This window comes from Lithobates pipiens, unplaced genomic scaffold (genome assembly GCF_037356315.1).
Source record: "Lithobates pipiens isolate NorthernLeopardFrog02 unplaced genomic scaffold, aLitPip1_a1.2 Scaffold_19, whole genome shotgun sequence".
Lineage (NCBI taxonomy): Eukaryota > Metazoa > Chordata > Amphibia > Anura > Ranidae > Lithobates > Lithobates pipiens.
In genome coordinates, this window is record NW_027507764.1 from 488,441,059 (window position 1) to 488,459,547 (window position 18,489).

At 42.8% G+C, this 18,489-nt stretch overlaps 1 protein-coding gene across 1 annotated transcript in view; it reads left to right on the forward strand.

Annotated features, from left to right (window-relative positions):
- Positions 1-13,061, forward strand: part of ATP6V0D2 (ATPase H+ transporting V0 subunit d2) — a 54,862-nt gene extending 41,801 nt beyond the window's left edge. The window contains exons 7-8 of the mRNA XM_077492975.1: positions 546-623; positions 6,277-13,061. Coding sequence (XP_077349101.1) covers positions 546-623; positions 6,277-6,438 — 240 coding nt within the window. The 3' untranslated portion in view covers positions 6,439-13,061. The remainder of the gene's footprint in view (positions 1-545; positions 624-6,276) is intronic.
- The last annotated feature ends 5,428 nt before the right edge of the window (positions 13,062-18,489 follow it).

An 18,489-nucleotide genomic window follows, 5' to 3' on the forward strand; every position in this document is an offset into this window, starting at 1 on the left:
TAACAGAGGAGAGTTCAGGAGCAGTTGAAAAACATGCCCAACTGCTCCTAAACGTCCGTTTACCAGCAGCAGTGTACATGAGGCCTTAGGCATTTACACTTTGTAGACATTGGTACATTTTACAGGATGTACCTGAAACCTTGTAACACTAATGAGTCACATGATACCGGGGAGGAAAAATGGCTAATCGGGCCCAATTTGGGGTGTACTTACTTTTTTGCCAGAGGTTTAGACATTAATGGTTGTGTGTTCCGTTATTTTGAGGGGACAGCAAATTTACACTGTTATACAAGCTGTACATTCATTACTTTACATTGTAGCAAAGTGTAATTTCTTCAGTGTTGTCACATGAAAAGTTATAATAAAATATTTACAAAAATGTGAGGGGTGTACTTAGTTTTGTGAGATACTGTGTATTCTGCACAGGCTGATTGCTTCAATACATGCTTGCATTTCTAAGGCCACTATATTATGATTTGAATATGAATGAACATATAGCAAACAAGGCTACCTTCTGTATAACAGAACACTGGTTTCCCTTTCAGGAGTATAGAGCTATGTTTGAAGGGATTGGAAATGGAGCTGGAGAGAAGACATTGGAAGACAAGTTTTTTGAGCATGAAGTAAGAGGTTTCCCAACTAATTGAGAAATTACAAAATCTGTGTAGCTGTAATAAAGTACCTGTTCTTTGAAATGTATAATATCTCACCTGGGTGAAGTGTACCTACTATATACCTAACCATACTGTGCTGTAAGGGTTTCCCAATAAGGCAACCCTTTATGACACCCATCCCTACCTGAGTTTGCTGCATCTACTATAGTAAACCAAAATCTGTGTTGTGTGCGTTGGGTAGAGAGTTATGTGATGTATCATGGCTCTTTTTTCTCTGCATACAGGATCAAAAAGCAGGAATCCATGTGAGAATTTCATTTCTTGCTGAGTCAAATTGTTTTTTGGCTAGAGGTTCCTCTCTCTTTTAAAGTGCTACCAAACCCTCATAAAAAAATGCTTATAGTGCTGCAGACCATAGCACATAACATGTTTTCATGTCTGCTGTACAATTAACACCTCCTCTGAAAAGGTCGCTCCCCAGCTTGCCATTCCTGGGCGGCACCAGCAATAAGCCACTACCCTGCTCCCCCTCCTTGCACCTGTGCTGTTCTTTCTGAACAATACCTGTGAAGTGCACAGGGCACGGGCACCGGAAGCTTGCATACCTCCCAATTTTTTTAGATGGGAATGAGGGATACCTATCAGCAAAAGAATGCAGGCATAGGACACACCCTTTGTCACGCCCCTTAAAGGAGAATTGTACAAAAAAACAAGGTTAGTTAAATACACAAGTGCTTTTTTTTTTACCACTGCTATTCCTTTATATTGGCTTTTGGAATTTACAAATGCAGCCATTTAGAAATCAGATGAAATGTTTAGTGCTGGAAAACATGTTTTGATAGATATAAAGTGCATTTTATATACATCTATATAGATCAGAGCAAAATGAGGGACAAATGAGGAGGAATGAGGGACAGAGGGACATTGCTGAAAATCAGGGACAGTTGGGAGCTATGAACTTGGGGACGCACCACTCTGAAACATGGAGTCATCATAGGTGATAATAGAAAGTACGTAAGTTTTGCGGCACACTGAGGGACTGAAATGCACCAAGGTATGTTTAAAAGCTTGGAAAGAATTAAAGAAAGAAAGTGAAGGTTTTAGTAATATTTAAAGTGGTTGCAAACCCTCAGGGTATGTAATATAAAACAAAGGCACCATAGTAAAGTGCCCACATCTCCAAATTGAATCTTTGTATTTTTACCTTCCAATTATTTTTCTATGTGCCTGTATGAGACCTGTAACATCAGATATGGGTGGAAGGGTCTCAATGCCGGAACTTGGGAGGTGGAGTCATGACGTCACAGGACTCCCCGCCCATCTCTACTCTCCTCTCGGCAGTGGCACTGGAGCACCGCCCCCTCTATCCATGGCCACCACCCCCATGCTTTATCCACAGCTGCTATTTTGCCACCCCCTATTTATGCGTCCGGTCCAGTTTCAGAAAGCCGGGAGTGTGAATTATAGCGGCGCGGGTGTTTTTTTGAAGCACCTGATTAGAACCAGAGGCTCTAATAGGCTTCAAAATAGGGAGGGGTCATGGCGCAGAGCATTGCGCCAGGAGCTCACCCAGGTGTTACAACAGCGAATGAATATTCTCTATTGAAACACTTAGCCTCAATTTGGCCTGTCAGAAGCAGGTCTGAGACCCATTTTCCGATTGGCCGAAAAGAGAAGAATCCCAATTGGCTGCCAAGGAAGAGAGAGGAAATGGAAGCCAGAGAGATGCCCGTGGAGAGCAGAAGAAGTGAAAGCAGTCACTGTCGCTGAGCAAGGGAAGCCGCCAGTGAAGCCCAGGAGAAGCGATGCCCACCATAGATGTGGTAAGTGAACCAGACCCACCCAACCGACAGACATAGGAAAGTGAGCAGAGAGTGCTCACAGTCTCCTCAATGCGTGCATGTCAAAGCTACCCATCACTTGTGTGTATGAGAAATCCTGGAGCTTTTGACAGCTGATTCATAGAAATCAGAAAATATGGCTTGGCAAAATAGAAAATGGTGAGGAATTTGATCCTAAACAGCAGAAGTCTATGTCTAGCAAAGCAGTATACTTTTTTTTTTCTGAAAACTCCTCTTCACGAGTACCAATCAGAACTCAGGGAAGGCACCACATGACTTCAGCATGGCTAATAATGCGGAGGCGAGGAGCAGCCAATCCTGGGAGAGCTTGCAGAGGTGGGGGGGGGGCGATCTGGTACTGGAAAACTGGACACACTCCCCCTCAGTGGTGGCTGGTTCTGGAGCATTTTGGGAGGGTGGGGGCGACCCCCTCCAGGTCCACACTTACCCATGCGGTGGAGCTCCCCTGGGCTGTCGACGCCGCTGCTTCGTCCCTATCTGGTCTTCTTTCTGGGTTCGGAAAGCCGATTCGCTAGAATCGCAGGGTGGGAGTATTTGTAGGTGCTGACTTTTATTTATTTATTTATTTATTTATTTTTTACAGACTGGAATTCCTAGATTTAAAATTGTAATTATTGCAGAACTGTATTAAATGTTGTGCTGTTTGGTTGTTTTCCTTCCGCTGTTTGAAGATCAACATTAAAGGAAAAAAACACCTAACATCTCTGAAATATTTTACTAATGACACGGCCCAATCTAGTCAATGTAGGAATACAAGTATTTTCTGATACATAGCAGATCTATGGCTGGTCTACTCCCTGAAAGTGTCATTTCCTAAAAAGGTTTCAAATTGCTGGAAATTGCAACATATTTCAGTCACATAATGTAGAATTTTGTAGAATTACCTACAAAGACGGAAATTTGTTGCAATTTATTTCTTTATTTTCCAAAGTCCGTTGCCTTTTTTTTAAAGCTGAAGTACAGGCAAATATAAAAGACACAAATTAATTTAGCTCTGTATTTATGAATACAATAATAATAATAATAGTACATGTATATTTTATTGAAGAAGTGTCATTTGACTTGGGATGTACCAATCCCTTGTACAGTAGTCCTCAGACTGAGAGAGGGAGAAACAACACAAAGAACCAGTCACCCATGCGCATATGCTATTATGGAATATACTGATAGGAGGAGAGCAGGGTGACAGAGAGATGAGCTCATTTGTCTGCTGCTTCTCATTTCACATCCAGTTGCATGCTGGGGGAGGGCAAGACTTGTGTTTATTAACTGTAGCAGGTCTATATTGTGTGGCAGAATTGTGTAAATAACAGGACTATTTCATCCGTGTATTTAGCTCTGCTGATGTTCAGCTTCAATAAGGCAATGCCCAACATGAAATGATCAGAAGTAGCCAATTAACAATCACCTTTAATTGCATCAAATGCTCTAAAAATTAAAGAAAAGTGGACCCAAAGGGCCTGATATGGATTTGGGGGAGGGCTGTCTTAGTGAGTAGGCACTGCCCAGGGGCCCCAGCTGCATGGGAGGCCCCTGCACTTTCCCCAAAGCAGCTGGTCCTTGAGCCCTTGCTGCCCCAAAATTGGGGGGCCCCATGATGGCACGGAGAGGGATGGATACACATGGGAGGCAGGCTGGCAGCAGTGAGCTGTACTGTGCAGAGCGATACCTATTATTTCACAGCCAGCAGGTAGGGGCAGGGCCGAAGCGCCAGGGATGCTCTGACCCGCCCTATGCAGCTTGAATGCTCACAATGCTCAGGTAGGAACTGGAGTGGGAGCTGCTGACTCGGCAGCACTGAGAGCCCACCTGCGGAAGTAGCATCGTGGATGGTGACATGGCGAGTCCAGATGTTCAGCAGTGTTTGCACCGAAGGGCTTGGAATGCCCGGAGGGATGCTCCTTCCTCTGCCACTCCTTCTGCCTGCTTGATTGGTATAGGTGAGTCCAGTGCTGGAGGTGGGCACATAGCCAAAAGTTTGCATGCACTGTATCTCCACTGGAAAAGGGGCTGCTACATGGATGGAATAATAGTTGGATATCTGGGGTTTAGAGGGGTCAGAGTGCTGGGGGGATATCTGGGATGTAGAGGGGCCATAGTGCTGGGGGGTATCTGGGGTATAGAGGCGTCTGAGTGCTGGGGGGTATCTGGGGTGTAGAGGCGTCTGAGTGCTGGGGGGATATCTGGGGTGTAGAGGTGTCTGAGTGCTGGGGGGATATCTGGGGTGTAGAGGTGCCTGAGTGCTGGGGGGATATCTGGGGTATAGAGGGATCAGAGTCCTGGGGGGAATCTGTGGTATAGAGGGGTCAGAGTGCTGGGGGGATATCTTGGATGTAGAGGGGTCAGAGTGCTGGGGGGATATCTGGGGTGTAGAGGGGTGAGAGTGCTGGGAGGATATCTGGGGTGTAGAGGGGTCAGAGTGCTGGGGGATATCTGGGGTGTAGAGGGGTCAGAGTGCTGGGGGATATCTGGGGTGTAGAGGTGTCTGAGTGCTGGGGGGATATCTGGGGTGTAGAGGTGCCTGAGTGCTGGGGGGATATCTGGGGTATAGAGGGATCAGAGTCCTGGGGGGGAATCTGTGGTATAGAGGGGTCAGAGTGCTGGGGGGATATCTTGGATGTAGAGGGGTCAGAGTGCTGGGGGGATATCTGGGGTGTAGAGGGGTGAGAGTGCTGGGAGGATATCTGGGGTGTAGAGGGGTCAGAGTGCTGGGGGATATCTGGGGTGTAGAGGGGTTAGAGTGCTGGGGGATATCTGGGGTGTAGAGGGGTGAGTGTCCTGGGGGGGAAATCTGTGGTGTAGAGGGGTCAGAGTCCTGGGGGGAATATCTTGGATGTAGAGGGATCAGAGTGCTGGAGGGATATCTGGGGTGTAGAGGGGCCATAGTGCTGGGGAGGCATCAATCTGCCAGATATATTATATGCACAGGACAGCTTTGTTACTTTATGTATGTGATATTTTCTCACTGTTTCTTTGCTGTACAGAATGATTGTTGATGTAGTTAATGCGGAGCTCCACCCAAAAGGGGAGGCTCCGCGCCTCCTACCTACTTGATATCTGTTTACCTGCGCTGTCTCCATTGTAGGGGCCCCAGAGCATTACTTTGCCCTGGGGCCCATGATGCTATTAACACGGCCCGGGGGGGGGGGGGGGACTCCACTCCTTTTTTTTTTTATAAATTTGGCATGAGGTTTCATGCCAGAGCCAAAGGAATTGTTTTGATTGGAGGTCGCAATCATCTCAAAGTCAGATCAAAATTGGATCATTGACGTTGCATGGAAACAGGGTTGCAAACTGCCAGTAAATTTACTGACAGTTACTGATCATTTCATGCTGTGTTGACTTTTTAAGTGTAAATCAAGCAAATTAATTTGTTTATAGGTATTGTCATTGTTTCCATATAATGTTTATACTGTTTAAATATTCACGTTGTTAGTTTTCAATAGCAGTTCTGTCATTTCTCTGGTTGCCAGTAAAAATTGTGCTCCACCAGTAAATTTTCCATGTTTTGTCAGTAAAAAATGCTGCAGGAGGCTGGCAACCCTGCATGGAAATCAGACCTGAAGTCTCAGGGCAAATTCAGATGAGAAGTTGTGCGACTTCCGTGTCGGATCAGTGTGAACATTGCGCAGTCATAAAGTAAACATGCAAAATTGATAGTGTAAAGCACCACTTGACAGTGACACCATGGGTGAAGTGTTTCATTGTTTCAGTTTAGGATTGTTTTAAAGGAACATTTTAAACTGTTTGTATATAATTTACAGCCTGTATACATGTTTTTTTTTTTTTCTGTTTTAAAGGTTAAAATGAATGTGCTGGCGTTCAACAATCAGTTCCACTTTGGTGTCTTCTACGCTTATGTGAAGCTGAAGGAACAGGAATGTCGGAATGTTGTCTGGATTGCTGAATGCATTTCTCAAAGGCACAGAACGAAGATTAATAATTACATCCCCATTCTGTAGAAACATTACCACTCAGATTATCGCCTATTATTTATTAAACACTGCCCCATTCTGCAGTGTTCAATTGTGCCGTCATTGAACTCCTTGAATACTGTATATAGATGTGAACTTGAGTTCTAGAGGGTTTTCTGACATGCTGTTACAAGTTGTGTAAGACCTCATTCACACGAGCATACCTACCCATAAACCCGTGCGAAGGGCCATCTTTGCAGGTGTTCTGTCGAGAAGTGCCCCCATCAGATAGTGCCCGGGCTGAAGGGCACATGCGCAGTACGTAACGGCACAACAGCTGATTTTAACATCAACTGTTGTGACGGCGAGACCGCGCAGGCGCAGAATAGCCGACAGAATTTTTATTTTCTGTCACATTGTGCCCTGTGCTCCCGTGGTGAGTTCCTGTCCATGATGGGCGGAATTCTACATGTTGTGGGCAAAATTAGATGGGCAGGGCTTCAAAAATATATAACTTTGTGATGGCCGGATTTTTACATTTCTATCCGATGGGGGGCATTTCTTGTGGGCGGAATCATCACAAAGTTTTTTTTTTGCTGCACTGGCCACCTAATTCCACCCACAATCCACTCACAACGTGTAGAAATCCACCCATTATGGACATGAACTCGCCACGGGGGCACAATCTGCCAGAAAATAAAAATTCTGTCAGCTATTGTGCGGCTGCGTGGTCTTGCCGTCACAACAGCTGATGTTAAAAACAGCTGCTGTTACGTATTGCGCATGCGCCCTTCAGCCTGGGCACTATCCGATGGGGGGCATTTCTCAACAGAACACCGGCATTGAATGCAGAGGTATTCATATCTACAGGGATGCAGTGGTTGCATGGACACAGCTGCTGGTCCCAATATGACAGCTGTGCGGGTCACTGAATGCAAACAGTATGCATTCGGGGACATGCATCCAAACAGCCACTGCATTCCTATAACAATATATTTTTATTAAATGATAAAAAAAATGTACAAAAGCAATAACAAAATAAAAAAAACATAAGGAGAGATCAAATCAGCGGGAGGAAGATAATCTTGCTTTATTATATAACTTTACTAAACCAGTACAAATTTCAAAAGTGTACCAAATAAGAAACAGGTTCTTTGGCAAGATTTACAAAAAACAAAAAAACAAAAATTAATTTAGGCTCTGTGTTATTTTGATGCCCAATTTAGTATTAGTCATTTGTAAAAAAACAATATAAAAATTGATACTAAATAAAGTCCACTTCATATATTGTAGCAGCGCTCATCACTTGTCTCCAAATGAAAAAAGTTCATATCTGAATTCAAATCCGCCAAGAATATAAAAACGTGGTAGGTGTAATAACAGGTCTTTATTGTGACTGAGAAAGAAAGCTTCCACCAAAGTTTCCCCACATGTGGCTTGGGATTCCCCTTTGGGGATGCACTCACCAGAACACCTGTAATAATAGGCCTTCAAAAGGTAATCAATCCTTTATTAGTTTCTCCTCCTCCACTAGATGTCAGTATTAGCAGGCTAGGGCTCCAGTATACCATGCAAAAGGAATAAAGAATAGTACCATAGTGTAATCCTATTTCACAATTTTATTTATACAAAGGCCCCCCAAAATACATTAAGCGTACCAGAAATCACAAGTATAAAAGCGTTAAGATAAAGTGCACTGTGCCGGTTTTCGATCCTGATTGCTGGAAAAAGGTAAAGCGTTCGCTGTGTACGTCAGCGGGTCACTTCCTACTTCTCCAGCTCGTGGAACGCAGGAATGAGGCGCAAGCGTCACTTCCGGTTGGTTATGTCCCTGATGCGTTTCGTCATTTCCGACTTCGTCTGAAGGCCGAATAGTATTAGTCATTGTCTTTTGACTAAAATGCCATTTTAGTTTCAGTCATATTGTAGTCATCTTAATTATTTCAGTTTCAATTGTATTTTAGTCGACTAAAATCTCCAGTACATTTTAGTTGACTAAAATCTTTAGTATCATAAACAAACAAAAGTATTGCTTTTTGACAAACAGAAGTGCAATTTATAAAAAAAAATGTAAACTCTATTGGCTGTAATGCCATTGCACAATATAAAAACTTTAAGGCTTCATGTGCACTGCTCCTGGCAAATGGATGTTTAGGAGCAGTTGGGCGTTTTTTTTAACTCTCCTCTGTGTTATCTTATCAGTACATGTACACAGGGTCATTTATAGTCATTTCTAGGCAGTTGAGTTTAAAAGCATTTTTTGTAAAGCAAAAAAATACATTCAGGACAGATGTTCAGAGGCATTTGAAACACCAAAAGCCTGTAATAGCTTGTAAACCTGTGTAAACATGGTAACTCGTGTTCGTTTAGAGGTATTTTTAATTTATGGCTATTTGAAAAAAGAAACGCTTCAAAACGCAAACACGGCTAAACGTGGCAAAACTGACGTTTTTAAACATCGGTTACAATCTGTCAAGTTAAATAGTTTAGGAGAGGTTGTAAAACGTCCCGTGTACATGAAGCCTTACAGTTTTCTGTTAATAATGAAAACAAGTATCAAGTAACCTCTTTATAAATAAAACCAAGTTTCGTAAACAAACAAGAATATTGCTTTTTGACCAGTGTCAAATTTTACGTCAAATTTAGATTTAGTTTTAGTCATAGTCTTTTGATTAAAATGCCATTTTAGTTTTAGTCGTATGATAGTCATCTTAATTAAAAAATAATTTTATTTTTGTTTCGTTTTTGTCACTGAAAACATGCAGCTGATGAAAACTATGACAAAAGCATTTTCGTCAATGAAGGGAATATTGTGATACACTCAGTGGAGATGATGTACGTCAAATTTAAGCGAATTGGAAAAGAGACATATGGATAGGCAATAATCAATAGGTTATGTAATCCATAAACCAAAAAAGTTATACATGTTGAGGTGTATCAAAGACCACAACAAAATATAGAGAATAATTATACAAGTATAATAAAAAAGAAAAGAAATAAAAAAAGAAACAAATGAAATGAGCAGAAAAAAAGAAGAAAGAAAAAAAAAGGATGGGGGTTTTTAAGGTGGGATTTGTCAGGAAGCTGTTCATTACTATAAAAAAAAATACTATATTTAGACATTTTTCTAGGTCATAAGAATGACAAAATGTACACTTTCCATGAGATGTATCCAGGGTGACCTAATAGGACTGTGTCTGGGGCAAAAGTTATAAATGTTAAAGACCTTACTCTAAAAACTGCATTCTTATAGATATGAAATAGACTGTCTGCGCGCCGCTACACAGAGCACCTGTCCATTCTATGTGCGTAAAGAGCAGGGCAGGACTTAGGGTGGTGGGGGCCCCTGGGCTTGAGTCACTTTTGGGCCCTACCTTCTATACATTATTGGCTTTATAGGCGTATAACATGCACCGGCATATAGCACGCACCCGAAGTTTAGGAGGGGATTTTAAGGAAAAAAAATTACATTTAAATGCCCATCAATGCACCCTTATCAGTGTCCATCCGCAGCCTTGTCCAGTGTCATTGCAGCCACGTCAGTGTCATTTACAGCCTTGTCAGTGTAGCCTTGTCATTTGCAGCCTTGCCCCAGTGTCATTTGCAGCTTTGTCATTGCAGTCTTGAAGTTTAAAAATGGCGCCATCGAGATTCAGAGTCCTGTGTATCTCGGCGGCTCTCGGTCCTCTCGGCAGGTTTTCGGGTCCTGTCGCAGTCCCGAGCAGAGCAGCGAGTAGCAGAGTGTACTCGGCTTGGCTCACAGTCACGCCCAGTCCTTGTGTTATGTCCATCATAGGGCGGGACTGAGCGTAACTGTGAGCGGAGCCGAGCTGAGTGCACACGAATATGTATCTCGGCGGGGCCCCCTACTTGGGGCCCATAGGCTTGAGCCCAGTCAAGTCCAATGGTAAGTCCTGCCCTGGTAAAGAGTAAGACGGCCCTTCACAGGTATACAGACAGGTACACTCGTGTGAATGAGGTAGAATGCAGCAAGGCAACAAGATACAATTTTATGAGGCTGTGCTGCTCAATAGAGCTAAAAAAAAATGAGTAAAACAATAAACACCCTACAGGGGTGTCAAGCCCCCCTCCCCCCCGGTCAAAAATCAAGAATGGGCAAAAACTATTCCTAAACCACAAATGATGAATACTAAAGGCAATCGAATAAATAGCAAAAGTAATTGTAGATACAAAAAATAGAACATAAAATAATCAAAAATCTAGGGTAATAAGCCCTAGTGTAATGCAACCCCACTATGTACGTGCACACAAAAGGTACTATAGCCTAGAATAATATATAATCTTATCAGCATAAATCAATAATGTTCAAAATGTGACAGTAAACACCCTCCAGGGTAATAAATGTGTAATAAAAAATTGTGAAAGGGTTAATATACTGTATATAAATCCAATGTGTAAGTGTGAGCAAAGACACTTCAATGTGAAAGGCCAAGTGGGTGGTAAATGAGCACAAATGTCCTGCTGTTAGGAAAATGTATCCAGTAGTCCAAAATCTCAAGAAAATTAGATAATGTTTTATTGTTAAAAATCATGGGATGTCAAACAGCAAGATGGTCATACATTGGGAAAATGCTTGAATCAAATCCAACCACCCCATATAGTAAAATCCCGCCATATCCTCCTCACCAGCACTACTGCCACATATACACACACACATACACACACATATACACACACATATACACACACATATATACACACACATATACACACATATACATACATACATACACAGACATACACACACATACACACACACACACACGCACACACATAGATACACACATACACACACATAGATACACACATATACACACACACACATATACACACATATACACACACGCACACACACATATACACATACACACACATATATACACTTACACACATATACACACACACACACACACATATACACACACATACATACACATGCACGCACCTACCTGAACGACCCTGCATCATTATAGACAGAGCTCTTAGGATTTCTGGTTCGGCTCCTCCTGGGTATTATAATTAGGATGGGAGTTGATCGCAAAATGTTTTCAGCTTTCAGCGCTGTCACACTTTGAATGACAATTGCGCGGTCATACAACACTGTACCCAAATGAAATTTTTATCATTTTGTTCCAACAAATAGAGCTTTCTTTTGGTGGTATTTGGTCACTTCTGCGCTTTTTATTTTTTGCTAAATAAACTATAAAAAAAACAAAATTTTTGAAAAAAAAGTTTTTCTTCGTTTCGGTTATAAAATTTTGTTTTCTCCTTCGCTGACGGGCACTGATAGGCGGCACTGATGGGCACTGACTGGTGGCACTGGTGGGCACTAACTGGCGGACCTTGCATTCCCTATATTTGGTCTCCCACGGTACACAGGACATGGAAATGCGATTGTTTTAGTAAATATAAACTGCTAAATACCTTTTATCATCAGCAGTATATGGCAGTCTTATGATTTATATCAGTGTTTGCTTAAAGCTTGTAGGAGGAGTTTTCATTCTACTCTGACTGTCCTATGAGGCTGCAGGACCCCCGACTCTGTCTGGACAGTTCTGATTGGCCCTGTGCTGATCACATGCACTCTCCCAAGAAAAAAATAACTCTCTAACAATACACACCAAACTGAGCATGTGCAGAGTGACTCCAAAGGCTCTGTACTATCAGGAGATTGATTGGGGACAGTGGGAGAAGGAGAGGACCAGAGAAGACAGGATCAAACAGCCTTTTTACACAAGTTCCACAGTGAGTATAACAAGCATGCTTTACTGTATATACAGACTGATTTTACTGTTGCGGGTTTAGTAACACTTTAAAGGGTGCCCACTTTTGTAGGCAAAAGATAAAGCAAATAAAACAAAGATAATGTAGCACATGCATTAACTACACGAGTCATAGTGTAATTTATTGTTACAAATGACCTTTCCTTTTCAAGCTGTCATTTTCTGTATAATCCAATGCAATATGGCAACTTACCCTGTTTCCCCGAAAATAAGACCTAGCGTGATTGTCGGTGATGGCTGCAATATAAGCCAGGTTTTATTGCCAAAGCCTAATTGAACAAGCTGAAGATAGTAGCTGATTGGTTTCTATGCAGAACTGCACCGGGTTTATTAAATCTCCTCCACGGTATCTTCCTTTTTCCTTGCAGAGAGGAAAAAATAAAGTGTGTGTAAAAATAAAGAATAAAATAAAAAATACCCAGATCAAGATGTGATCTAGGCTAGTGCCAGGGTTAGTGCTTGGGTCAAATAAGGGTCAACATCAGCATATTTTGGGCAGCATATTGCCGACCAGCCCACGATATACGTTGGTACAATGGCACGGCTGGGCAAATGGGCGTACAGGTATGTCCCCTTTAAATCACGGCATAGTGGGCACTCACGCCCACCGCGTACTCTGTGAGCATGCACACGGGTCACGCAGATTCGATGTCCGCCAGGGGGCCTGCAATCATGTCACGGAGCGGCAGAATGGGGAGATGCCTTTGTAAACAAGGCATTTCCCTGTTCTGCCTAGCAACATGACAGAGATCTACTGCTCCCTGTCATCGGAAGCAGCGATCTCTGTCATGTTCCCCTCACAATTCCCCATACAGTTAGAATCACCCCCTAGGACACACTTAATCCCTTTTTTCAAAATTATTGAAATTATTGCAAAAAATAAAAACCCCAAACCACTCCATTTGTGGGGGAAAAATGGACGTCAATTTTGTGTTGGTGCAACGTCGCACAACTGCGCAATTGTCAGTTAAAGCAACGCAGTGCCGTATCTCAAAAAATTCTCTTGTCAGGAAGGGGGTAAATACTTCTGGGGCTGAAGTGGTTAAATTAGCATCAGTGTCAGTGTGTTTTAGGTAGGACAAAAAAAACCCCAAAATGCGCACTATTGCTTTTGGGCTGTACTACGGGTACAAATAACAAATAACATACACATATGTGGTATCGCTGCGAACGCTAGGAGCAGGAAAGTTTATTTTTTATGGTACAGTAGTAACAAGAAATATACAGCTACATTTTTTCTAAAAAGTTTTTTTTTTTTTTTCCACTATTTTGGGCTAGTTTTCCTTTGACAGTAAAAAAAATCAGGAATTATCCATAACCATTTACTACCAAAATGAAAGCCCAATTTGTCCTGAAAAACACAAGAAATAATTCACTTGTATGCTCAAAGTAGTTGTGATGATATGTATGGTTTTACTAACACATGTCAAAGTTGCAAAATTGTGCTTAGGCATTAAGATTTATTTTACATTTAGGCGTGAAGGAGTTAAACATACTTGTCAAATAATTTATGTGTGCAAATTATTTCACGTCTATCTGTTAAATTTAACCTAAAGAAAATGATAAAATAATAAACATGCTTTATTCATAACACTTTTTATTTATAAATGTAATTCTCTTTGTTTGTTACTAGATGGCGCCATTTGAAAACAATTCGATTTCAAATAGACTGCAGTATGTTACTCTTTTTGGTTATTTGCAGATATGAGAAATTCAATACAAGTAGACCCAGATCTGGACTGGATTATTTCACTGGATAGTAGATATGAAATAATATTTGTATTAGTGTACCAGGGGTACACTTTACTTTTTTTTTTAAATCTTTTTTTTTTTTTTTGCATGAAATAAAAACCGATACTCCTAGAAATATAACACTGTAGCACAACGAACGTTTGTACAAATATTATTATGGACATTTTCAGTACATTTGATGACTTGACAAATGTCGTTCAAAAGTACTTCAAAATATCTTTTGCTTTTAACATTTGATTTTGGAATGAATGTAATTTCTCAAACATTGAAGAAATCAGTTTGCTGGAGAAAAATTCTGTCCTGTTCCTTCAAATTTTATTGTCACTGCTGTCAAAAATGAACATCAGTTTGACCTAACGATCAACTAAAAAATCGAACAAACATTCTTAAAATGAAGGTTTTTGAAAGATATTTTACTCTCATGCCTGATGATTTGCTGGGGAAGCATTCAATGGATATCCTCCCCTGTTCTGTATGCAAAGGGAAAGCTGTAGAAGATAACAGCTATTAGTGTAGTAGTGTATACTTCAATTGTGCCAAGCTGGACCAATGCAAGTATGTAATATAGATAATTCCTGGATTACAACTTTAAATGACAGCCTTTATATCAGACACCTTTGCCTTTTTCTGTGCCAGTCATATACCATAGCTCCCAACTGTCCCTGGTTTCCAGGGACTGTCCCTGATTTGGAACAAAGTCCCTCTGTCCCTCTTTATCTCTCATTTGTCCCTCATTTTGGTCCGATCTATATAGTTGTATATAAAATGCGCTTTTTATCTTTCAAAAATTGTTTCCCAGAGCTAAATCTTTCATCCAATTTCTAAATGGCTGCATCTGTAAATTTTCGAAAAGGCCAATATACTGGAATAGTAATATAATATTATAAAGAGCACAAGATTCCATTGCAGTAATCTAACTAAAAGTGAAAATTAACATTCAGGGTCAAAGATAACGCTCGCCCACGTCCTCTCCCCAAGGCTAGCAATCTAGATCTACAAAAGAGAACGTATTTTCTCTTTATGTAGCAGTCCTACATTTGGTAAATTGATTATACATTCTCAGCAATCACAGCAGTATTGTGACAACTGTAAGCCCTTGTACACACGGTTGGACATCCGACAACAAAATCCGTCGGATTTTGTCCGAAACCGGTGTTGCATACACACGGTCGGACAAAGTTGTGGGAAAATCCAATCGTTCTGAACGTGATGACGTTTTTTCGTTACTACGGGACTACGCTCAGGCTAGTAGCCGATAGCTTTGGTCTAGGAAATTGATCTGAGCATGTGTGGCACTTTGTTCCGATCGGAATTCTCTACAAAAGATCGGACAAAGTCCAATCGGATCATGTTGTCGGAAAATTTTATAGCCCAGCTCTAAAACATTGTCAGTCGGATATTCCGACGGAAACAGTCCGATGGAGCCCACACACGTCGGATTATCCGACAAGACGGTCCGATCGAACATTTTCCGTCGGAAAGTTCGACTGTGTGTACAAGGGCTTAAGGCTTGAGTAGACGAGTATTGTTGTCAAACGCTGCCTAATAAATTTGAATTCAGCACTGCTCAAACACAAAGGTTCAAACACAAATCATAGCAAAAGGCCATGTCACTAAAGTAAATGGGAATCTGCATTTGTGTACTGCTACTTACTGTACATGACTAAGTGAAAGCCTATTTATTTGGTCCTGTGGTCTCTGCTGAAGGCAAGGATCAAAGCTCACACTGGTTGATCTTCAACAGAGATTATGTATACTATATTATGTATTGCCTTAATTAAAGCGGAGGTCCACCCTAAAGTGGACCTTCCGCTCATTGGAATCCTCACCCCCTCCGGCGCCACAATTGGCACCTTTCAGGGGGGAGGGGGGTGCAGGTACCTGTACAGTACAGGTATCTGCACCCACTTCCGGCATAGATTCTGCAGAAGGTACGCCCCTTTCCGCAGAATCTACGCCCCTTTCCGAAAGTCCCCCGCTGCCTGCTGGTAAACACACGGATCCCAGAGACAGCGGGGACCATCCTTATTGCGCAGCGCGACTCGCGCATGCGCAGTAGGGAACCGGGAAATGAAGCCGAAAGGCTCCACTTCCTGATTCCCATACCCAAGAGACGATCGAGAGATCGGCTTCGGGTGCCGACATCGCGGGCGCGCTGGGCGGGTAAGTGTCACTATTTTAAAAGTCAGCAGCTGCAGTATTTGTAGCTGCTGGCTTTTAAAAAAAAAAAAACGGCGGACTCCCGCTTTAAACTTATATACTGGCAATACCTAATTTGTGTAGCGCAATCATCATTATCATATGTAGACGCATCCAACATTGGTATGCGTGTGTACATGAGGGAGACACATCCAATATTGGTATGCGTGTGTACATGAGGGAGACGCATCCAACATTATTATACGTGTGTACATGAGGGAGACGCGTCCAACATTGGTATGCGTGTGTACATGAGGGAGACACATCCAAAATTGGTATGCGTGTGTACATGAGGGAAACGCAACATTGGTATGTGTGTGTACATGAGGGAGACATGTCCAACATTGGTATGTGTGTGTACATGAGGGAGACACATCCAACATTGGTAGGAGTGTGTACATGAGGGAGACACATCCAACATTGGTATGCGTGTGTGCATGAGGGAGATGTGTCCAACATTGGTATGCGTGTGTACATGAGGGAGACGAAAACAAAGAACGAAAATCGATTCAACCTACGAGTTTAAAGAATCAATTACATTTCAATAATTTTTTTTTTTGTATTTTCGTTCTTTTCGACTATTTGTTATCGCTGAATATAAAGAAATAATGATTGCATTTTTGTTCTTTAAATACATGTGCTAGTAGCTGTGTGAGGCCTACTAAATTAATCCCAATTTAAAGTGATACTAAAGGATTGTTTTTTATTTTTTTTAAATAACGAACATGTCATACTTATCTCCACTGTGCAGCTTGTTGTGGGCCTGAATATCCGTTTCTGGGGTCCGTTAGCGGCTCTTGCGGCTCCTCCCTGCATCAGATAACCCTTTTGGAGAAGCACTCTCTCAAGGGAGTTACCTTGCGTGCACGCTCCTGAGTCCAGCATTCGGCATCCATAGAGGCCGGATGCAGGACTCGGCCCTGCCTCCCGGCACCCACGTGATTGAATTTGAATGACAGCAGCAGGAGCCAATGGCTGCGCTGCTATCAATCTATCCAATCAAGAGCCGGGATCCCATAGAGAGAGGGACGGCGGGGACATGCCAACGGAAATTCGGGGCTCAGGTAAGTAAAACAAGGGGGGGGGGCTAGGGGGCCGGTGACTGCCAGGTGTTTTTTCACCTTAATGCATAGGAAGCATTAAGGTGAAAAAACACGTACCTTTACAACCCCTTTAATAATGAATAATAACGAAATAGCAAATAAAACGGAAAAATCCAAACTAACAAAGGTTACTTACCGTATATACTCGAGTATAGGCCGACCCGAATATAAGCCGAGGCCCCCAATTTACCCCCAAAAAAACTGGCAAACTTATTGACTCGTGTATAAGCCGAGGGTGAGACATGCCTGTCCATCCCTGTGTGTGTGTCCGTCCCTGTGTGTCCGTCCATCCCTGTGTGTGTGTGTGTCCATCCATCCATCCATCCCTGTGTGTGTGTGTGTCCATCCATCCATCCATCCCTGTGTGTGTGTGTGTCCATCCATCCATCCATCCCTGTGTGTGTGTGTCTCCATCCATCCATCCCTGTGTGTGTGTGTCTCCATCCATCCATCCATCCCTGTGTGTGTGTGTCTCCATCCATCCCTGTGTGTGTGTGTCTCCATCCATCCATCCCTGTGTGTGTGTGTCCATGTGTGTGTGTCCGTGTGTGTGTGTGTGTGTGTGTGTGTGTGTCCAGCCTACCTGTGTCCCGAGCCTCCGTCCCGTGCCTTGCCTCCTTGCCTCCTTGCCTCCGTCCCGTGCCGTGCCTTGCCTCCTTGCCTCCGTCCCGTGCCGTGCCTTGCCTCCTTGCCTCCGTCCCGTGTCGTGTCGTGCCTTGCCTCCGTCCCGTCCCGTGCCGTGCCTTGCCTTGCCTCCGTCCCGTGCCTTGCCAGGATCGCCTCGGCGGCCATTCTAAAATTCAAAAGCCCCGCCTCCGCCTCCGCCTGTGATAGGCGGAACACTGAATTTCCCAGCAGCCTGTGTTCCGCCTATCACCGATATCGTCTCATCCTCGTACTACGGACGAGGATGAGACGATGTCCGTGATAGGCGGAACACAGGCTGCTGGGAAATTCAGTGTTCCGCCTATCACAGGCGGAGGCGGAGAAGGAGGCGCGGCTTTCAAATTGTAGTATGTCCGCTGTCTGTCTGCTCGATACGCTGATCGAGCAGTCAGACGGCGATGACTCGAGTATAAGCCGAGGGGGGCACTTTCAGCCTCAAAAAAGAGGCTGAAAATCTCGGCTTATACTCGAGTATATACGGTAACTTAAAGTATAACTGAAGGCAAAACTTTTTTTTTATTTGAATAGAGTGCAGAGGGATTAGAACACTCAGTTTTTCTGAGATTCACCCTCTC